This window comes from Anarhichas minor, unplaced genomic scaffold (assembly GCF_050575085.1).
Source record: "Anarhichas minor isolate MPS153535 unplaced genomic scaffold, ASM5057508v1 ptg000026l, whole genome shotgun sequence".
NCBI classification, from domain to species: Eukaryota; Metazoa; Chordata; class Actinopteri; order Perciformes; family Anarhichadidae; genus Anarhichas; species Anarhichas minor.
Genome location: NW_027466472.1, coordinates 1,789,501 through 1,811,736, shown reverse-complemented (window position 1 = coordinate 1,811,736; position 22,236 = coordinate 1,789,501). Strand labels below are relative to the sequence as shown.

The 22,236-nt window shown below is 42.8% G+C and overlaps 3 protein-coding genes across 4 annotated transcripts; all 3 read left to right on the top strand.

Annotated features, from left to right (window-relative positions):
- The first annotated feature begins 259 nt into the window (after positions 1-259).
- dmac2 (distal membrane arm assembly component 2) lies at positions 260-3,814 on the top strand. Its single transcript, XM_076100844.1, has 6 exons — positions 260-304; positions 562-752; positions 1,478-1,558; positions 2,322-2,461; positions 2,645-2,807; positions 2,891-3,814. The coding sequence occupies exons 1-6, from the start codon at positions 287-289 to the stop codon at positions 3,060-3,062; spliced, it is 765 nt and encodes a 254-aa protein (XP_075956959.1). The 5' UTR covers positions 260-286; the 3' UTR covers positions 3,063-3,814.
- Positions 3,815-4,315: 501 nt separating this feature from the next.
- On the top strand, positions 4,316-10,476 carry sirt2 (sirtuin 2 (silent mating type information regulation 2, homolog) 2 (S. cerevisiae)). Its single transcript, XM_076100444.1, has 16 exons — positions 4,316-4,454; positions 4,599-4,651; positions 4,872-4,920; positions 5,187-5,297; positions 5,419-5,460; positions 5,554-5,660; positions 6,046-6,102; positions 6,257-6,325; positions 6,402-6,531; positions 6,613-6,672; positions 6,797-6,852; positions 6,953-7,029; positions 7,241-7,292; positions 7,384-7,451; positions 8,037-8,103; positions 9,510-10,476. The coding sequence occupies exons 1-16, from the start codon at positions 4,439-4,441 to the stop codon at positions 9,654-9,656; spliced, it is 1,161 nt and encodes a 386-aa protein (XP_075956559.1). The 5' UTR covers positions 4,316-4,438; the 3' UTR covers positions 9,657-10,476.
- Positions 10,477-11,076: 600 nt separating this feature from the next.
- On the top strand, positions 11,077-21,875 carry rinl (Ras and Rab interactor-like). 2 transcript variants are annotated; one of them, XM_076100242.1, is made up of 11 exons: positions 11,077-11,331; positions 11,476-11,748; positions 14,847-14,958; positions 15,643-15,715; positions 15,945-16,033; positions 16,134-16,216; positions 16,803-17,016; positions 17,458-18,162; positions 18,272-18,589; positions 18,677-18,808; positions 19,705-21,875. In XM_076100242.1, exons 2-11 carry the CDS (start codon positions 11,569-11,571, stop codon positions 20,172-20,174), a joined length of 2,376 nt encoding a protein of 791 aa, XP_075956357.1. In that variant the 5' UTR covers positions 11,077-11,331; positions 11,476-11,568; the 3' UTR covers positions 20,175-21,875. The 2 variants fall into 2 exon arrangements, with proteins under 2 accessions (XP_075956357.1, XP_075956358.1); XM_076100243.1 differs by having other exon boundaries at positions 19,751-19,947.
- The last annotated feature ends 361 nt before the right edge of the window (positions 21,876-22,236 follow it).

Here is a 22,236-nt window from a genome sequence, read left to right as displayed (position 1 = left end):
CCCGGTAATTACAGTACGATCTGAAAAGATTGCACAGACTTTTTCAATTGTTTTTTATATCCTTTATTACCGACGACCATAATAACCAGAGATGTTTGTGTGCTCCTCCACCGGTGTGGGAGACTCCTTCTCATTCGTGTCTCTTGGGTCAGGTCAGGTTACTCTGCTCGGCGTCAAAGACGTGCGTACAGCGACACTTAGCGGCTGACATGGTGAACAGCAACTGCTTTTAAAATGCAAAACTGCAACGTTGGTCCTTTACGACTTTCCGTTGAACGTGGCTGTCATGGCGGCCCTCTTCATGGTGAGTTACCCTTCAAATTTTGGCTTATTATTACAGTTTAGAGCAGATTTAACAATATTTGACTTGCTCTTTTTAAACGCCAGAGTACACGCTCAGTATAACGTTAAGCTGAATGTGTGTGCTGTTGTTAGTAATCTGCTAGAGGACTTTAACACGCTGCATGTAGCTGTTAGCTGACGTTTAACGGTGTAACGCTGTATTAGTCGTCCTATTAAAGCTTTATTTTGGGTTTTTATTGAATGTGTCTCTCCGTACAGACTCTACGCAGATGTTGCCAACGGTCGACTCTCCTTATGGTTGCAAGGCGACCGTGGCGCTCGAGCTCGGTGTCCTCTCCTCCTCTGCACACGAGATTCCTCCTCTTCCTCACCCAGCGTTTCTATGACGTAGAGATGCTCCTCAGCTGGGGGTCTCAGCAGAGGAGGAAGGGGATCCAGAGGAGGAACGCGTGAGAAAACTTTTTGGCTGTTTTGTGTAGTATCGTGAAGCTTTGTTTCTATTGGGCTGAAAAAAGTTCATAGTTTTGTGCAACACCTTCCTGATTTTAGATGTGTTTACTCTCGTGTGTTTGCAATAAAAGTTCAACAGGCCTGCATGATATTATGAAATATGCAATATTTGCATCAGCTGCACTGCGTCATATGTAGATGGTATTGTGCAACATGTTGCAGTAAAATAATTAATAATGCTTTGTCAAAAAATTATTTTGCACTGGTTTTTAAGCACACGATGTATGATGATGTATTTCTAGCCTACGTCACCACCTCTCAATTTTTCTCCTCTTTTTATCCGGCTAATGTGCCGATCATAAAGTTAAATTTAAAACTGAAGCACCAGTGACGTTTTACAGCTGTGTGCCATCAGTCACGTGGTGTTCCTCATTTGACACAAGCTCTCTCTTATGCCCTGTCCACACTACTCCGTTTCTCCTTGGATGCAGATTTGTCAAATAGAAACGATCTCCGTCCACACGGGAGTTTCAGCATCATTCTCGAGTTGATCTGCGTCCACACGGCAGCCGTCGAAGTGTATTGAGTTTATGCAAGCTTCGGTATCATCCACCCATCTCATAGAAATAGTACAATTCTCAGAAATAATGGGTGTGACAAGGTGCTTTAAGTCCATTTACTGTAGATATTTAACCATCACTGATTTATTTGTTGTCTCTTACAGATACTTCGGCTACACTCGGGGTTTATATGGCGCAGACATAGCAGCAGCGTATTATATCTTGAGTCTAAGGGGAGGATTTAGGTAAGTGCCCTGCTACCTTGTCTCTCTACTGTTTGTCTCTTATATTTATATATATATACACACACACACACACACACACACACACACACACTGAGCACACATAATATTTTATTACAACTCTTAAAATTATCCTGACAGCTGAACCTGTTTAGGGGTTTGATTTGTCTTCCTGTTTGAGCTAATTTCACGCAAGAACGCTGCAGTGAAGCTTTCACGTAAGGCTGCAAGTAACTATTATTTTCATCACTGATTGATTTGCCAATTCAGATAATTCAATCTATTAACGGTTTGGCTTATAACATGTCCAAAACTTGTGGAAAATACCCATCAAAAGTTCCCAGGGTGGCATCCTGAAATGCTCGGTTTTGTACGAACGGTCCAAAGCCTCAACATTTTGAATGTACCTGATGTGAAACAGAAAAGCAAAAAACCCTCGCACTATAAAGACTTTGTTTGCAGTTTTGCCTTTAAAAAAAAAAAAGACAAATAACCAATTATTAGATTAGTTTATTAATTTTCTGTTGACTGACTAATTGATGGGGGGGGGGGGGTTTAATGTTTACTTCTTGGAACTCATACCATAACAGTTTGGTCCCTCATTTTTCATGGCGTTTATTATCATATTAAGTTGTTTTCTTTTGCATCGTTGGGGTCTAGTTGTGACATGTTATTGCATATAATCTGTAATAATGCAGCAGAGATGACCATTGAATAGCCGTGTCTGAAATGTGCCGCTGTGATCCGGTTGTCATGTGATCATCAGGTATGTTGGCCAGTCAGACTGGTTCCGTGCAGACCGGAGAGGCAAATTCAACTGGGACTTCTTGACTCACAAAGACACACCGCTAGAGGAAGTGAACATGAGCTACACGGTCATCAACTACAGCGGATTGGGGAACCTGAGTAATGAGCTCCAAATCAGCCTTGTTTTTTGTTTTTCTGATTATTTTTTTCCTTTTTAAAAATCACTTTTGCTTTACTGTAACCGACCTTTCTATCTGTCGTACACTGTCAGATACATGCACTGTTTTTTACTATATTTAGCAGGCGTGTCCAGTGTTTTTGATCTGCTTTGTCGTCTCTCAGAGGGGCAGAAATCTTTGCGGACTCTGTCAGTACGAGGATGTCCTGAAGTGGACGACTGGTTCCTGGCCAGGCTCCATGTGTTCCAGGACTCTCTGGAGGAACTGGACATCTCTCATTGCCCTCGCATCACTACAGGTGGCCTGTCCGCACTCAAGAATCTCAAGTAAGTATCCAAACACTTACAACGAGTTGGTGTTTTCAAAACAGTACATTTGTATTAAGTTCCTCTCTTTTTGTGTGTGGTAGGGGACTGCGGCGTCTGGACGTGTCGTCCCTCCCTCGGATCTCGAGTCCTGGGTTGGTCGTCATCCTGCTGGAGGAGATGTTACCGCACTGCCAGATCATCGCTACCGGCTACGACCACAGCCTGAGGCAGGAGGGAGGAGAGGAGATAGAAGAGCAAGGGCAGAGGAGGTAGGGAACGGGCAGGAACGGGAGTCAGACGAGTCAAGAGACTGTGTTCGGAAAGAGAGAGTCCTCTGAGAGAGAACCTGAAAGACATGTAGAGAAAACATCTTGCAGCAATTCAACCATCACAGCTTATTTTCAGGTTCAAATCAATTTGGTTGATCCCGCCTCCCAGCCTTGTTCTCGGACTCATTCATATGAACGGACGAAGGAAATATCTCTGGATTTTTACAACTTTTAGGACCTTATGATTTAAATAAGGGCTGATCATGTGTTCTCACCGGGAAGTGTATTTACCTTTTTTAAAAAGAAATATCCACTGAGTTACAGACGTCTCTTTCCCTACTCAGTCTATGGGAAAAAGTATTTTTGGGCCAATAGGGCATCACATGACGGACCTGGAAATTCCACCATTTGTCCACTTTGTAAAAGTAGCTTCAAAGCATGAACTAGTTATAGACTCATATTTGATTTACACTGCCAACGTCTAACTAGACATGAGCATACGAAAAAAAATACTGTAAGTGTGGAAGAAGTTTGTTGGATCATTTGTCTTTGAAATGTAAAATACAATACATGTCATCACAGTCTGCTCGTGTTGTTTCCACCCCAGAATCAACTTGTTGTCTCGAGTGTACACATGTATGATGTAAATGCAAAATCAGCTCTTTTTCAAGCAAATTAAGCTTTGTCTGTAAATGTGGTAAATGTGGTTTTATTTGCTGGAATGTAAATGTGCAGAATAAAGATTTTAGTTTTTAATATGTTTATTGCAAATGTACTATCTTTTAGGAATTCACAAGTCTTGTTTGACAATGAGAACCATGTGGCGACACGTCTTTGTGTCTGCATGGATGTTCTAATCTTCACAGTGGAGGCTTATGTGAGGAAACTAAAGCCCGTAATCCAGTATGAGCCTTGTTCTGCTGCAGTATCGGACTCTACAGTGGGATGAAGACACACCAGTAAGACTGGGAGACTAAGAGTGGATGTGGATGAAGAAATCACTGATACTTTTGTATGTGAAGATGTCATCTGCAATGATTTGGTTGCCAGTTTTGATGTGTACAGAACTCGTTATATGAGCTAATTTTACTTCACACCTCATGTTGGGTACTAGTGCCTACGATAAAGTTATCAATTCTCATGTCATCCGTGTTTATTCGCTGTGAGTTTAGAGTTTTAGGATGACATTAGCGGTAGGAACCTATTGTGTCATAGGAACTGGGTTACAAGGAACACGGACAGTGTTTCTGACGGACAACAACAAGAAGATCCAGCCCAGTGCTCGCTGCAGTAGATACCTGTCGTAACTTCGTAATATCTGGGATTTAAAATAATTGCCATCCTTACCCTTGTGGTTGAAGGGACTCAGTAGAAGGATAAATGTCTGATGCATCAGGTAGGAAGTCTGATTTGTTAAATTAAATCACAACTTTGTCAGTCAGACGGTGCTAGCTAGTTTAGCTAGCTAGTTTTAATGCTAACTCGTCACACTGAGACGCATTTGTTGAGTTTGACGTGGTATTTAATTTTGCATTTCTAGCACTTCCTAAAGAAGAAGAAGAGGAGGAGGAGGAGGCTACGCCTGAACCAGAGGTGAGAAAGTATTTCTATCTGCTGTTGTGATACCAACATTAGCTGGTGAGTGTTAGCAGAGAGTGACGTTAGATGAGGTCGCCTTTCCAAACAAAGCCGTCGTCTGTCATCGTCTGACTAACGCAGATCTGTTAAAGAGAGCAGCCATTCACAACAGGCTCATCCCGTAGAGTCGCTGCTTTAAATGTCATATACACGTCATGTGTTGTGTCTTTTGTAGGACCAATCCGACGACAGCAGTGGGGAAGAGGCTGCAGGAGACACAGAGAGTATGTGGAAAACAATGACACATCTGACACTGTAATAGAAATATATGCTCTTTTACAGTTCAGTTAATCTGTCTTATTATTACACTGTTATTTAATGTGATGTGTCTCATACACCAGTCATCATTCTGTAGATGTACTGCGCACATTCATTTATTATTCATGAATACATTTTATTTTAAAGTTGAGTCTCTTGTTATTGATTTCTACCTGCATACACGGTGCTGTGTTTACTCTTGAATGCGTCGTCTTCTTCGTGTTTCTCTCAGTGGACTTCCTGCGTAACCTCTTCTCCAGCACCCTGGGTCTCGGCTCGGCAGACAAAGTTCTGGACGAGCTGACTCTGGACGGAGTGGCGCAGTACATAAAGAGCGGCAAATGTGAGTCTTTGCCTGCTTTCAGGTCAGCTCGTCCATAATGGCTGACCATAGTGGATTTATTCACTGCTTTACACGCCTGTTGTCATAAAGCACTTATTTATTGATCTCTGCGTCCTCACAGGTAAAAACATCATCTGCATGGTTGGAGCAGGAATATCCACATGTGAGTATCTCAGTTTGAAATATCACAAAACGATTGTTTTTGAAGTATCAAACTACTTTAATCTGTAACTGTCCACATCATTTCCTCCCACAGCGGCTGGGATCCCTGATTTCCGCTCACCAGGAACCGGCCTGTACGCAAACCTGCTAAAATATAACCTGCCTTACCCGGAGGCCATCTTCCAGATAGATTACTTTAAGGTGAGCGAACGACTGCTATGTTTGAATGTTTGAAGAATGACACCAGTGAAGGACACTTTACAACAGCTTTCACAGGAAACCTTGACAGTTTTGACAAATTGTTAGACATAATAATGGAACCTTTATATCTTTATTTAAGATCAAAGATTTAGCTAAGAAGTCAGCCTCTTGGTCCTTTGTTTTCATGTGGTGTAATACCATGAATAAGCCACTTTTAGGTTGTCACTTTTAAGAAAAGGAACTCATAACCTCAACTCAGAAACAAAAACACTACACGGGATACACTTGTACAGTCGTCTGAAGACCATCCTGCTCTTTATGATTTGAGACACTCTTCACTGTTGCTTCAATAACATGTAAGATGTTGCTGCATCGTCTTTCTCAGAAACATCCAGAGCCTTTCTTTGCCTTGGCCAAGGAGCTGTACCCAGGACAGTTTAAGGTACTAAACCCTTGTTGCTGCCTTGTAGGTCTCATATTGAGTGTTGAAAACTCAAACATATTTGAATATTCAGGCTGAAAATGTTAATAAAGAAAACTATCAGCTGCCTTATATGTGATTGTCCTCACTACTTCTTTTTTGTTTTGGTGTGTAGCCGACAATCTGTCACTACTTCATGAAGCTGCTGAAGGACAAGGGGCACCTGAGACGCTGCTACACACAGGTCAGAAAGAGTCTATTCCCTTACTGTATATTTAATCTGTTTCTGTATCGATGTTTCTATGTGTATGTTCATTCAGAACATCGACACTCTGGAGCGTGTGGCCGGGCTGGAGGGAGATGATCTGATAGAAGCTCATGGAACGTTCTACACATCCCACTGCGTGAGCTTCTCATGCCGCAAGGAGTACGACCTGGACTGGATGAGAGGTGCCTTTTGCTTTTGTTGGTCTTTAGAGAGCCTGGGAACGTTGAGTTGTTTGACTTTAACATCGTCCTCTTGCTTTGCAGATCAAATCTTTTCTGAAGACATTCCTCGATGTGACAAGTGCAGCAGTTTGGTGAAGCCAGGTCAGTGGATCTTTGTCTCCACCGACCTTTCTGAACCTTTTTCTTACTTTACAAACATGACTGCTAGATAATTGTGTCACCAATCATCTCGGTATCTCTGCGTCCCTTTCTCCTCTTCCCCTAGATATCGTCTTCTTCGGAGAGAGTCTACCCGTCCGGTTCTTCACGTCAATGAAGATGGTGAGCACACGGTGGTGGTTTGCGTGCATGTTTTGAAGAGAATGTGATGTAACCCCTCTGCAGAAATAAACCCGCTCCACCGTCTTCCTTTACCTGTCAGGACTTCCCTCGCTGTGATCTCCTCCTCATCATGGGGACATCTCTGCAGGTCCAACCGTTTGCAGGTCTCGTCGGCAGGTAATGCAGATCAAGTTCCATGTTCCTGACATCTACTGCTGACCACAGACACTGCTGCAGTCAGAATGTGGCAGCTGCCAGAGAAACTCTCCTGCATTATGAACGATTCAGGCTTGATTCCAGATATAATCTTTGTTGCAGTTTCTTTTGAGCGTGATTTACCACACTTACTGTGGATTTGTTTTCTCTGCTGTGTTTCTTTGTCATTTAGGGTTTCAAAAAGTTGCCCCCGTCTGCTCATTAACATGGAGAAGGCCGGGCAGGTGAGCCTTCATCCCTCCACAAACAGTTTCCTGACCTTTTATCCAAACTCTTTTCTTTCTGTCATCGATGTATTTCTTGGATTTCTTGCAGGCCGATCCTCTGTTTGGGTTGCTGGGTTTTGGAGGAGGGATGGACTTTGACTCAGACAAGGCGTACAGGTGATACAGAGATGCTGCTGCTTCTTCTTCTCTGCAACCGTTTTACCATCTTTACCTTTGTCCTCCCGTTACAACTTACATCCGATAGCAGAAATACACATCTGATCTGAATCTGATCAAATGCACTGGATCAGATAAATAGGAGAATAAAGAGTTTTTAAATATTGATCAACTGAGCCAAAATGATCAGTAATAAATGATGTGTTAATAATGTGCGTGTATTGTGTGTAAAACATGCAGTTCATCTTTGTACCACCAGAGGGTGCAAACGCTTCGTCCATGATGATCATTTAGTGAAATACTTAGTTTGTGCTTTACTACAATTTTTCTGCTATACTTAATATTCGTAGTTACTCGGTAATTCACTTACTACTGAATCACTCGACAGTCATCATGAAATACAAACATTGTTGCTCATTCACGATACCAGTGACAAACTGTTGAGTCATCTCTGGTGATGCCGGTTTGTGAAAACCAGGAGGAGAGTGTTGTCATATTGGAATGTGCATCAGTGCTGGAAACGAAGAAGCTGCATGGAGCTCTGTCCAGGTTTCAACACGGTGTCCTTTTCTTTCTTCTCTCCAGAGACGTAGCTCACATCAGTACGTGTGATGACGGCTGTTTGGCTCTCGCTGAGCTGTTGGGATGGAAGGTGAGTTACACGATCATCTCTCGTAGATCCTCCGCTCATTCTAGGTTGTGTACAAGCTATTTATCACCGACCAATCACGTGATTCTGAGGACAAATGGCTTTGGAGCGTATGGTGATCACTTCAGTCAGGAGGTAATTAGGCCAATATTAAAATATAGGCTCGTTAATGTTTAGTGATCTAATTTCTGAGGGTATGTTTTAGGTTGTTGTGCCTCTCATTTCCTCTCTGATTGCATTCCTCTCATTTAATTTACTTTAAGCTCCCACCATATCCTGCAACACAAACTACAGATGCACAGTATCATTAAAGCTTCATTCCATATTTTCTGATTTGACTCCTCCCACACTGTATAAAGTGCACATGAGTAGGTCCTGCTGCGTTAAATGATCATACGAACGGATCATTATGAGAATGGATCATCTATGTAAACCACACCGAACTGTATGTGTTGATAAAATAACTTAAATTAGGATTAAATGAATAGTTATGTATGTTCCAGCTACCAGCACGTTGTCTCTAGTTTGTTTAATCTTCAACAACAGAATAGTAAAAACCACACTTTAGCAGGAGCTACGTGCTGAAACTGTTTCTTGGTCAACAGCTGAGCGCAATGACTTCACCACGTGACCACAAAATGTTTTCACATTCTCGTGTACGAACGCACATCAGCACAATAAGGAAACGACTTTTGTCACATTAAGTGCAATAAAAAGAGACTCCAGGTCCAATCCTCCCGTTTCGTTGTTGAACCGGTTTCTTGAGAGAGATTCCGCATCCTCATAAAACTCATCTGGGTCGAGTCTGTCCCTTAACTTTCTTTGAGGAACTTATTATTATTTTGTTCAATCCATCTCAAACAAAACAGTTAAACGGCCTCAAGTCTACGTTTAAAGTTTACACTGGATTACATTTTAAATTGGAATTTAAAGTTGTTTTTTTGTGCAATTAAATAGAATCTAGATTTGGAGTACAAATTAAACTGACGTTTTAAAGAGGTTTAAATTTAATCTTTCTAAATGTAAAGCTACTTTATATTTAATTGGGTTTAAAATTAATCCTTGTTGCCTCGAGGTTCATTGAACGCGAATGATTTTAGTTTGGTTAGTATATGGTCTATTTATCAAGACAGAATATCTATTGGACTTCAGTAGCTCTCATCTAGACGCATCTGTTTGGATCCACACTCATGTGCCTAAATATACAATGTAGTACAAGGTGCACCTGTGGTGTTCTTGTAGAACTGCAGCAGAAGCAACAAAGGTGAGATCTTTTGAACTGTAAAGGTAACCTACAGATGATTTTCCTGTGTGAAGTTGTGGTCGCAAGTCACCGCCACCGTGGACGGACTTCTTCTCCATGCATGAGTCATGTTAAAATCACTCCCCCCCCCCTCCCCCCTCTCCAGGAGGAGCTGGAGGAGCTGGTGAAGCAGGAGCACGCAAAGATCGACAGCCAGGACAAGAAGGAGAAGGCCGGCGAGAGCAAAGGAGAGTCCGCCCAGGTGAGCTCTGCTGCATCAGTGGCACCAGAGCCCACGAAGGAGGAGGAGTAACTTATTAAAAAGCTGCCGTCGGTGTGGAGTGGGTCCTTTAAAGGGAGATGAAGATGATGATTCCAGGGTTTTTGTTTGGGCGTCACGCTCTCATTTTCCATTTAATTCTTCTGAACAATCCTGCTCTTGACGTCCCTGGGTTTTATGCTTCTGTTTATCATTTATTTGCACCTTACTGACGTTCTTCTACTTCCCTTCTGTTGCACTAGCTTACATCTGTTCCAGCTGTATATTTCTTTCTGAGGCCGGTAACTCTATGCATGGACATATTTTACTGCAAGAGAGGGTGGTGGTGTTGAAGTAATGCTGATATTGACAGATGTCAGAGCGTGAAGGTAATTAATATCTTCTAAAAGCCCGGCTGTGTGATCAAGACTCACTATATTGTCTCCAAACCATCAACTGTGTCACAGAATGAACTTCCTGCTCGGAGAGCTGAGGTAGTTGTAAATATAACGGCAGGTTAAGTGGAACTTCTAAAATGTTTTAAATTGTTTTTCATGTTAATCGCCTTCTCCGGTTAGAACTGATTTCTATCATTTCTTCTCACACAATGTTTATGAGGCAACATTTATATCTTCTTAATCGTATGGAGCAACAGACTGTACATGCACAACGTAACAGGTCTGCTGTTGATTCTCAACCTTTAAGTGCTGCAGGTGTGATAAAGTAGTTTCATAGGAAACTATTTGGGTTATCTGCAAAAAAAAAAGCGTGAATTGTTGCATCATGAAATAAAAAAGTACATTACCATCTGTATAACATACTGGAATCCAATGCAATAATCTTGCAATAAAGTTGACCAGTGTAAAGCTGAAAATGTTCTTTTTTTTTTTTTTTAATAAACTGCCAATATCTGCCGCTAGCATGGCTCAAAACTAAAGACTAAATGATGAGAACCTTATCTAAAGAGATAATTCTTCAGGCTAACACCATTGAGGTTATTAGTTGGTTTTGCTCCCTTTCAGCTTCATTTGATGCCAGCCGTGTTGGTCATTGCCACCGGGCCGACTGCGGTGTTGGCAGGAAACAGAAAGAGCGGCACCACTGCACGTAAAAGGAAGGTGATGAGTCTTGCTATGGAAACGCTGACCAATAAACAACACCTCCATCTGCGGCCACCAAACCAACCTGCATGTACACGAGATACAGTGAAACCCCTCAGTCTCTCATTTATATCTTCTGCACGTTACCATCGCTGACTGATGGAGTGTTTGCATTTCTTCCTGAGCTGCGAGATTAAAATGTGTAACATGGATGATCATAGAGTGGTAGTGAAGCATTTTCAACACTTTATTAGAGTTCATGCAGTGTGTTCTCACTGTTCACAGGGCTGGGTTAACCACATGCAGGCCTGAGGGGAGGGGAAGGGGAGGGGAGAGCGCCGATCAAACATGAGCTCAACAGTTTCACATGAAAATTGAAAGTTTATTAAAAGCCTGCAGGAGACAGAAGAGCGCGGCAGCCGTACGACAGTTAGCTGAGTTTTGAAAAACATTCTGCACGTTGCGCTGGTAAACTTCTTGAGGATGTACGTCTGAGGAGCATGTGAGCTTCCTATTTTGAGCTCTTGAGTAACATCTTGCAGAGAGGAAGAGTTCAAGAAGATTGGAACATGCGGAGAAATGTGCTAACAGGGTAGAGGAGAGAAAATACATGACGCAGTCCGACACATGTAAGTAACAACCATTTTCAGACCACAATAGGATTTTAAGTGTTTTTATATAAGAGTGTGTAAATGAATGTTCAAAAAGGCAAATCTTACATAAAATACCACCAGAAAACTAATGTTAAACCTTCATTTTGTGTCAATCTCTAGGCATGAAGGCATCAGCAGATCCATCTATCTAGTGACGAGTTGTGTGAATGTGACCGGTCTGTTGTGGATGCAGTGCACATAAACGTGTCCCGTATGTCTGCGTCCAGGGCGGTTCACAGTTCAGTCAACGGGACGACGGCCATCCCGTGGAGGGGCAGCAGGAGGAGGCTGTCGCTGCTGGAGCAGCTGAGGGTCTGCCGGGAGGCCTGGTGCCCCGGGGCCCCCTGGGATAGAGAGGGGGCCCACGCCGCTATCTGTGGAACACCTGCCGGGGTGAGCTGTCCTCCTCGAGTCTTTATTGTTTAATGTAACATCAAGTCTTCAGTGTGATGGTGAATTACATTTAAAGCTGAGAGTAAGTCAGATCACTGATCCACACAATCAAAGAAACTATTTTTATTTTCTTCTTGAAGTGTTTTATACTTTAAAATTAATTAACTAGTGAATTGAATACATGTCTTGTCCTCCAACAATAATGAATAATTCTCGTGTTTTTTTTTGGGAAAAAGCCTTCAAGCGCACAGTATTATTATCACAAAAACGCAAATCTATATCGTCACCAAAATTGAATCGGCTGACTTAAAATGTGCTGCCGGACTTTGGTCCCTATGTCCAGTCGTTACAATCTGACTCATCTTGCAACACACGAGATGAAAGAATATATTCGTTGGACATTTACTGATATTCTTCTCGTCTTTCCCAACTTTCTGTTCATGTTTTTGAGAGGAATTTTATTTTTTTTGTGTCCATCTAGCTCTATTAAGTCTTTCTACTTCCCCCATCTCTTTGCATGCCCTCTCCCTGTTCCCATCATGTGTACGTATCCTAACTCACATCATCTCATGAGCTCTTGGTTGGTTTGCTGCTCGTCAAGTGTTTTATGAAACTGTGTAGCTTCACTGAAGGCATGTGTGCATGCTTCACTAAAAATAACATTCTGTCACAACAGAAGTATTCTGAGCCGGTCTGAACACTGACATGCACATTTCTGCGACACGAAAGTAGTTCCTTTTTCTGTGTGACATCTCATAACACAATGGACGCTCTGTTTTTTCGGGGCTGAATGCAGAAGTGTTGTTGAATAAAACGGTTGTGCATCTCAGGGAAATTACATCGACAAAATGGATAATACATCTGCAGCAAACGGAGAACGTGAGGAGGTCAGACAATCGTATAGAGAAGGGCTCGTTTGAAGGAGTGACATTCAAATAAACCCCCAGAAATTCAAACCTCTAACTGGAAGCAACACGTCATTGACCCGTGAGTATAAGTGGTCATGGGGAACGATGGGATGTCAGTTTGTTTTACTGCAGAACAAATTTGCATCATTATGCCTCATGTTGGTTGTAGGCCGGCTGATTATGTCGTAAAGCTGAACGGAAAAGGTTCAGCTTGAACGGGTTCCCGTTGTTCTTCCTATGAATCAGATGCGTGAGTGACTAAATGTTACCGTTATGATTTAACAGAGTAATGGCTCATATCTCATCTCTGCTGCCAGTATGTGTTTGTGCTCAAAGTGTGGTGACTTGCAGTGAACTTATCTCTATTTCTGCGCTCACTGACAGCCACTTCCTGTGTGTGCGTGTGTGTGTGTGTGTGTGTGTGTGTGTGTGAGAGAACACCTCTGAATTCAGTTGTGGTGTGACTGACATTGGTATGCTGTACATGGGATTGCATGTGCTTGGTTTTACCCAGTTATTTTTGGGTCAACAAACTGCGTATGCTGTTTTAGTTCAGTTCTCAAAGACGCCGACGTGATCTCTACAAAAAGAACGTCTACGCAGTTAAAGCCAAGTTTAATGTCTTAAGTAGAATAGAAAATCATATATTAGGAATAAAAACACTTTTTTATCATAAGCTTATTAAGTGTTTAAACTGCTCTTTCATCGGGGTTAAGTCAGGTCGAATTGTCAACTCACTGTGTGTCATCTTGATTCAAATGTTGCTCAACTCTGATTGGTGCATGAACATTACTGTCATCCCCTTTTTTTCTAACTGAGCTCTGCTTACTTCAAGCCAGTGACAAGATCACAGAAAAACAAGAAAGAATTAGAAATATTTTGTGTGAAATAACCAAAACTTTTCTAACTAACTGGTAAAACCTGTTTGTTCACAAAGATGATTGGGGAAAATAGTATTTATAAGGCCTTTAAATTCAAAATATTCCCTATTTTTCAATCTACATTAGAAGCCCTTAATGAGTGAGGAATCGTTGCAAATGAATTCTGAATAGAAATATGGACTGAGTACTATCTCTACAGCGCTGCATTCGTCAGTCAGTTGGTCTTTAGGAGAGAAGCCCTCCTTGAGTAACATTCAGAGGAAGTTTGGCAACCGTACGTGACAGATTCTGTAATGTGTAATGACAACGTTGCTGGTATGCTAATATGCTCACAATGCTAGCACGCTGATGTTTAGCAGGTATAACGTTTACCGTGCTCACCATGTTAGTTTAGCGCGTTAGCATGCTGTCCTTTGCTAATTAGGTCTAAACAACGGGTCAAGCTGAGGAAAACTATATTAGTTTTGCAGGTATTTCGTCATAAACACGTGTAAATACATTTTTTTTTTAGCGTGGCTAAAAAGGTAGTTACTGCACTGCTCATCCCGCTAAAAAACAACCATGGCAGTTATGTAATGCTATAAAGATGCTTTTCAGTAATGCTGGACAGAGCGGGGGTGAACCAGGAAGAGATTCAGCTTCAATTTCAGTTTTAGTCAAAGCTCTACTTACTGGCAAGCTCTTTCCACAGCTTTCAATTGTAACGCACAGTTTTTATTAGCAGATGGAACTGGCATGAGGATGGTTAATACCCTGCTGTGAAAAGTTTGCAGGAGCATCATTAAGAGCAGTCATTAGACTTAGATTAGCAGTCACAAGCTTTACATGTATATATACATGTGCGTATGTAAATCAACGTGTTAGTTTTTATTTTAAGTATGTTTGGTCAAGGATCAAGGATCAACTTCAACGCAGCAAAGCAGACGTGGGTGGTGGGTCCACACCCAGATAGTATTAACCGGCCTCCGTATCAGCTTAATGCGTGGCCAAACAGCTCTGCATCACTTATCACCACTAATGAAGCCTGGGGAATTTACTGTTAACTTCACTGTTCGTTTGGTCACAACCTGTCATCATGACGGATTTTCAAGAGGAAAAATCGATCCAGTCATAGAAACACTGACGCAGTGTTGAGTCTTTAACGCACACTTCTTCTTTTTTTTCCTTTCCTGAAATGTATCCATTTCTCTCTCTCTCTCTCTCTTGTATAAGCATTTAAAATAAAAACCTGCCCAGCGAGCTTCCCGCACGTTTCACATACATAAATGAGTCACTGTGTGTGTGTGTGTGTGTGTTTGTCTCCCTCCAGAGTTTCCTGGTTGTGCAGAACTCTGAGACGTCTCAGCCCGGCCTGCTGTGTGTGTCTGCTGGAGGAGAGAATGGAGCAGTTGTTGATTATAATATCAAAAGCACAGGCACAGGTATGGACTAACCGCATGTACCACCTTCTCTCTTTTTGTGTGTGTGTGTGTGTGTGTGTGTGTGTGTGTGTGTGTGTGTGTGTGTGTGTGTGTGTGTGTGTGTGTGTGTGTGTGTGTGTGTGTGTGTGTGTGTGTGTGTGTGTGTGTGTGTGTGTGTGTGTTGCAGTCAGATGCATGTGTGACTCTTAGTGGTTATTTTGTGAATCATTACATCTGCTGCAACTGACAGATTAGACTGATAAATAGTTGCAGTGACCCGATAACGTCGCAAGTTGTGCAGTTCTGCTTTTCTGCTGTTGAACTGAAGTATTCAAACCTGACATTACAGGAGAGAAGGTGAGAGCAGGTGAGCAGTTACCTCATCAATTAGGCTCTCAATATGCAAATACTGTTTCCTTAAACTGAGCTCTTTTTTACTGATGAGATCAGCACCCGTTAGTGCTGCTTTTACTGCTCTGCAGAAGCGCGCCGTGTGCTTAAAATCACAGGCTGAAGAGACTAACATGACCGCTCAGCATTGGAAACCGCACGGCTGATGTGAAAGATAAAATTGATGAAATGTTCTCTTTGGCTTATCTTTAGAAGTCCCCCCCCCCCCCCCCCCCCCCCCTCAGTGTGTTTCCAGGAATGTAACTTTCGACTGAAATGACTAACTGCCTACTCTTTCCTTGTTTCTCGTGTCAGTCTTCCAGCTGTCTGAGTCTCGTCTGTCTTTCTCTGACTTGGCTCAGCTCGTGCTCTTCTACTCTCTGACCAGGTAAGAACCTGCTGTGTCACCGATGCCTTTTTGTTTGTCGTGTGTGATTGACCTTCCATTTGAACTCGGGCTTCTCTAACATTTTATTTGCAATTGCATAAATGCGGCACAAGCATTGCTACGAATACCTTTATGTGTTTTCGCGTGTTAACCATGTAAACATAACTTTTTTGTATTTTCGATTCAGTTGAAAAGTATTGTCATGTTTTCATCTCTTCCTGTGTGTCAGGGATGTGTTGTCTGTCTGTCTTTCCATTCCTCGCTGGATCTACAGTGTAACCGAGCAGACCAAAGATCGTCTCTCTGAACTTGAACCCAGTGAGTCCTTCCATCTCTCTGACTTTCAGTCTCATATCAGAAACACAAAACCAGAAAGATATTTTTTAACTGTCTCATTTATAATACCTCTCTACGGCAGATACTTGGCTCTGCACGTCGACTGACCAGCACACTGATAAAATGACCCAGCGGGAGCCAAGCGACGTAATGTGCTCCATACAGGTATATACTGAGTGTGTGTAAAAGAACAAGTGATTGTAACAACTTCCTTATTTACAAGACAGCATGTTTATTAATGCCTTAAAACTGCATTAATCAATGTTTTTAAATTAACAATGAACATAATCAAATATTGATGGGTAGTATGAAGTCGCTCATAGCGACGAACCTACAGAAATTCACCAGCTCTGCAGTCACCACCGAGCTGGCGACTGGCTTTGCCTCTTGTCTACATAGTGCAGCATTCAGCAGCTAAAGAGACAGATTACTCTGAATTGGTGGAGACCCAAAAGTAGAGTGACTGTTGGACTTGCATTTACCAGGTGGCAAGAAAGACGACTGCTGGATGCTTAATCGGCATCTGTTTCCTAACACCTCGGCGATATAAACTTCATAAAGTGATAATATATATAATTGTTGCGCTTACAAGTTGGCAGTAAATCAATTAATACCGCCTTAAAGAAGAAGTTGCAAAGCTTATTTTACGCATGCAATGTGGTGAGCAGTGTGTTACAGGAAGCATCTTATTTCTTCACTATTTGTGTGCGTGTGTGTGTGTGTGTGTGTGTGTGTGTGTGTGTTCCCCTAGCTGACTTCCACCAACGGGGCCCTGTGCGTCATCAATCCCCTCTACCTTCATGAACACGGAGATGATTGGCTGACCCGTCAAGCCACGCAGCCATCAAAGTACAGGCGAGAGCGACGCCTCAGCTCCACCAGAACATGGGCGGGGTCCGGGTTACAGAGCCAACGAGCCATCTCGTTGGATCAGGAGTCCTCCGCTGCCAGTATGCAGAGTTCTGGTGAGGACTCGTTACTTGCTGCTCTATTTGCTATTTGACTATTTGTTACCACGACTCGTTGTTTTTACATTTTTGTTTGAACACAAATTATTCATACACTCTATAACCTGTTAATTAGCAAGGTGTTTGCTGGTAGGTGGACTTTGTTGCTTTCGGACAGAGCCAGGCTTTCCCCCCTCTTCCAATGTTTATGCTAAGCTAGTCGTCTCCTGCACACCGCCCTATCAGGAGGCAGTACCTTCATAATTTAGCATGCAAACTTGATATGTTATTATCTAACTATCTATATAATTATTTCTTGATTTAGGAACTATTTATCCAGGAAACTTCTCTTAAAACTGTCCGTATGGCAAAATCTACTGTTGTTAAGTGGAATAATCCAGCTGAACTGACCCTTTGAACACAAAGGCCAACATGATGTTCATCATCTATGTTTTCCAGGTCTTATCAGAGCCATGTCTGCTGATTCACCAAATTGCCCACCAACCCCGTCAACCCCAGCTGTTCCAGAAGGGGTGATTCTCAGGAGGCCCAGCAGAGATTTGGCCTCCAGCCCTCTCCACAGAGCGAGCACGGGGAACCTTCCTCCGTCTACTCCCTCCACCCCTGGAAGTTCAAATACAATATTTGAGCTGCAGGACCATGGCAGCCCGGTGCCTCAGTCTCCTCACAGGGTGTCCTGGATTGAGGATGGATTTTGGCTGCCTCCGCCCAGGCCTTCCTCTTTGCTCCACCCCCCGTCGCTGGAGTTAGACTCGCTGTCGGTCAGCAGCATGGAGGAGGAGCAGGAGTCCCAAGTGTCAAGCCCCACCCTGCACCACCCGTCCGCGCATCGGTTGGCCGAGAAGGTCATCCATCGTCTCTCGGCGGTGGGCCAGGCTCTCGGCGGGCTGGTGAGTCAGAAGAAGAGACTAACCAATCGCGTGCAGGAGCTGAGCGAGCGGAAAGGTGCGGCGTTTGCGGAGGCGGTGAAAGGGTTCGTGGAGATGACGCTGAAGAGAGGGGCCGATCCCGGCGGGCTCACAGGGTCAGAATTCTTACAGGAAGTGAGGTCATCGCTCTCGTCCCTGAAGGAGACACTGTTGGACTACCAAGAAATCCAGGCGTTGTTGGACAGCATCACTGACATGAATGACTTAGAGACCGGTGAGTGAGCTGAAAATGTAGATTTCAATTAAGTGTTTACATAATTGACAGAACTGTTATTGTTTTACAACTCCAATTTCTCCTCACGTACCTTTCGACCCTCCTGCAGACTCTCTGCTCGAGCTCTCCCTCCACAGGGTGGCTCTGAAGCCCGTCTCCGAACACCTCTACTCCTGCATTCATATTTCCCGGACTGATGACGGCAGCTTCGAGCGTCTCCACAGCAACATGCTTGTGCTGGAAAAGAACAGCGTGGAGGATCTCGGGGGGTCGGCGGGAGTTGGAGTTCCCGACGCTGTCAGCCTGGAGCGGATCCAGCAGAGGTGGACTAGTATGCATGATGCCTACTCCCCAAACAAGAAGGTCCACATCCTTCTCAAAGTCTGCAAGAGCATCTATCACAGCATGAGTGCTAATGCTAGCTCAGGTAGCAAGCTGTTTGTTTTTTAAATTATAATTTTCATTTTATTCGTCTGTTAGTTACCTTTTAAATTCACACTCTCCTCTCCTGCAGGTACAGCGTTCGGAGCGGATGACTTCCTGCCCTGCCTCACATGGGTGCTGCTCCGTAGTGACGTGGTCACCTTACACCTGGACACAGACTACATGATGGAGCTGCTGGACCCCACACAGCTGCAGGGAGAAGGTAAGACACACCGCTCATGCTCACACACACATTTCCTCAAAAACACTCCTAGACTCGGTTGTGGCAGCACTTCTTACGTTCAAACTTCGCCTCGTTATAATGAAAGAAAATGGAGATTTACACATCACTAAATTAAAACAGGTTGCGCCACACCAACTTTCTTAGATTCATTTTATCTAAATAATCTTCTTCTAGTAGCTGTTGTGACTGAACCAGCCAACTGACTACCATTAGCTTGTTAAGATTTGACCTGTTTCTCTGACTCGACACTTGAAAACGAAAATAACACGACGACAACAAAATATGCCAATAATGACCAAGTACCGTCAACTCTGTTTGCATAATCACATTTCCCCACTCATTACTCATATAGGAACTTTACTGCATGTGTTGCCTTCACAACACGGACCAAAGTTGTTGTTGCACCTAGAGGATCAGGCTATAAGTAGTCAAGACGTGTGATAACGACAATAACAAGCATGACTACGTCCATGTCACTTCTTGCATGTGTTTTTGTGATAACTCGTAGTTCGGAGACCTCCTAGGGGGATTCCTCCTGGGGAAAGATCTCGTTGTCTCCCTGTCAGCGGTCAGTCATGTCGTGTGAAAACCACGACTTGAAGACTCCCGATTGCAAGACAGCAAGCGCACAGCGGTCTGAAGACTTGAAAGTCGTGTAGTGTGAACTCTGCTTGAATTGCAAAGGACTTTACACACTAAACTTAGCGATAGTTCTGACAACTTTCTTCTCATCTCCAAATGGAGGTGTGGGTTTGATCCCCACCTGTGCTCGTGTAGTAGATGTTTTTTCCCACTGATTATAAGGATTCAGATGCTGTTTAACTACGTTTACAAGTCACAGACCGTCTCCCTTTCTGCATTCCCCATATCAACAGGTGGCTACTACCTTACAACCCTATACGCCTCTCTTTACTACATCAGCAGCTTCCGGCCGCGGCTGGCCGCCCGTCAGCTGAGTGTCGAAGCCCAACACTCTCTGAACCAATGGCATCGCAGGCGAACGCTGCACTGCAACCAGTCGCGACGCAGCAGGAACCGACGGACCATTCGCAGGCAGGCGGGCCGGGACAAGCCGGCGCAGAACTCCGAGACAGACGCCGAGAGTAAAGAAAAGGAAAGTGGAAAAGAAAATGATTCTGTTAACAGTGAGGAGTCACAGCAGCAGACGGAAAGCACCGCTGAGGCTCTGCAGCCGCTGAAGGAGGAGATGAGCACAGGGCGAGGAGCTGAGGACAAATCGCAGGAGTCCTCTCCGGCATCAGACTGTAATCAGCGAGACGTGATGAGGAGCAAACAGGAAGACAGACAGACTCTATGTACAGAAGGAGAAGAGGAACACAGATGATTGTTATGGAGAGAAGAAGAAGAAGAGTTTCCCTTAATGCAAAGAATGGCATTAATCATTTTATGATCGTGTCTCAGTGGGTCAAACACTCTTAAAAGCTGCAACGCAAACCACCTGCATGTTTCGTGCTGCTGAGGTTCCTCTTCTCTGGAGACCAAAGAAAGCTTTTTAATAATGTCATTAACACTCTGGTGTCGGTTGATTATGAAATTATGGTCGGGAGTCCTTCTAGGATCCTTCTTAAGATAAATCTGAAGGATTAGTTTAAAGGGAAAAGGAGATTTTAGAGAGTTAACTTAAGCTTCCTTTTTCTTACAAAGTACTTAATATATTTGACCTCTTCAGGAGTCTGACAATCTTTCAGATGGAGAATTCATAGAAGCAAAAATCCCTGTCACACTGCCCATAACTTGGGACAAAGGGGTCACAAGTGCACACTGCTTCATCAGGTTAGGAAGCACCGGCCTTGAAGTCATAGTTTTATTGTGAAGAAGAGAAGAGTTCATATAAAAGTATTATTAATATATTCATTTGGGAACAAACGATTTTTTTTGAATATGCTTTACTGAAACTAATGTCATTTTTGATTTGTAAATATTAACATGAAAGCAACAAATGTGCAAAGAAGAGTGCATTAATGAAACCGATCAAGTTTTGGTTCTCTCTTAGTACCATTTACAGCAGCAACTCTTCATGTGTTATTATTATTATTGCAGGTCATTTAACAGCACTTATATATAGAATATAGTGGCGAGTGGTTGTTAAATGAGCAGATAAAGCAAACAGGTTCCCTTTAACCTCTCATCAACCCTGAAGTTACGTCCATAGCTGGTGAACTTAGTTTAGCATTTAGCAGCTAAAGATCCAGATGTTTCCCTCACAAAACAGCTAAAAGAGAGTGAATATCGGAGGAACATTTATGTGATGAGTGTGTCATTCTGCTTGATGCGGAGTTCTCCTGAATATAATGCTGTTGTACCCCTTTGAGCTTTTGCCTTTCATTTATATACTGTTTCTTCTTTGTACGTTTGTCAGGACTTGACAAAGACAAGCTCACTGGTTGGGCCACTAGAGGGCAGCGTTACACCTCCTGTGAGATGTACAGTTTGTATCCTCCTTCAATGTTTGCATTCACAGTTGGCAGAATAATCACAGGTTTCTGTGTTCTGTATTTGTACTGGGAGATATATATTAAATAGAAAAACATATGTTAAATCTTAAATACTTTACCCATACATTGCTTAAAGAATACTAGCATTTGTTGTGGGTTTAAAGATGTCAAAATTGAGTTGAAGTGACAAGTGTAGGAGCTGAAGTAGGTGTTGAAGTCAAAACACCAAAAGGATTGAACGTAGGAGATAAAGCTCTAGAAAAGCTGAAATGTTTTTGAAGGACTTCGGCAGCCGAAGGAGCTGAACGAGAGGCTGAGACACTTAAAAGTTCCTCAAGTTAGCGCTGATAAAATCTGAAGTGACAGTCGAAGCGTAAAGAATTTAAGGCGGTGAAGTTGTCAGAAGTGAAGCTCTTAAAGGCGTTGCAGTGAAACAGTCCAAGCAATGAAGTTGACTTAACTTAGAACTTAAAGTATTTGAAGTTCAAGCACTTAAAGTAACAACATTTACTGTAAAGGAGTGGGATGTCATGATTATTGCTTTACTTGCCTCTTTTTAAATATATTTAAATATTTTACCTACTGTTAAATTGACTGCTCTTTTCTTTGTTCCTTTTCTTTTTTACTTTAAGCAGATTTCTTTTAATTACAGATGTTTAGACACAGCATGGTGGGGAGACAAACTGACAGTTGGGGTTTAATGGCTTCAAATAATTGAAGTGGCAGTGAAAGCAACTGAAGTTGTTTAACAAGCACGATGTTGCCGCCGAATCCTGCACACGGGCCCAAAAATAACAAACACCTGAAGAAGTTGAAGTTTGAGGTTAAAGTGACGGTAGAAGTTCAAACGCTGGAGGAGTTGATTAAACAATAATAATAACAAACAATAATAGTAGTGACTTCAGTGGAAGTGAAGGAGGAAAAGTGAAAGCTAAGGTTTAAAGCACTGAG

Coding starts and splice junctions, on each gene's coding strand:
- dmac2 (XM_076100844.1), top strand. Junction 753..1,477: donor GGGATCCAGAGGAGGAACGC/GTGAGAAAACTT, acceptor TGTCTCTTACAG/ATACTTCGGCTACACTCGGG. Junction 2,808..2,890: donor TCCGCACTCAAGAATCTCAA/GTAAGTATCCAA, acceptor TGTGTGTGGTAG/GGGACTGCGGCGTCTGGACG.
- rinl (XM_076100242.1), top strand. CDS start 11,569: ATGTCTGCGTCCAGGGCGGTTCACAGTTCAGTCAACGGGACGACGGCC. Junction 17,017..17,457: donor TGCCAGTATGCAGAGTTCTG/GTGAGGACTCGT, acceptor TATGTTTTCCAG/GTCTTATCAGAGCCATGTCT. Junction 18,809..19,704: donor CACACAGCTGCAGGGAGAAG/GTAAGACACACC, acceptor CCATATCAACAG/GTGGCTACTACCTTACAACC.
- sirt2 (XM_076100444.1), top strand. Junction 4,652..4,871: donor AGGCTACGCCTGAACCAGAG/GTGAGAAAGTAT, acceptor TGTCTTTTGTAG/GACCAATCCGACGACAGCAG. Junction 6,673..6,796: donor CAGCAGTTTGGTGAAGCCAG/GTCAGTGGATCT, acceptor CTCTTCCCCTAG/ATATCGTCTTCTTCGGAGAG.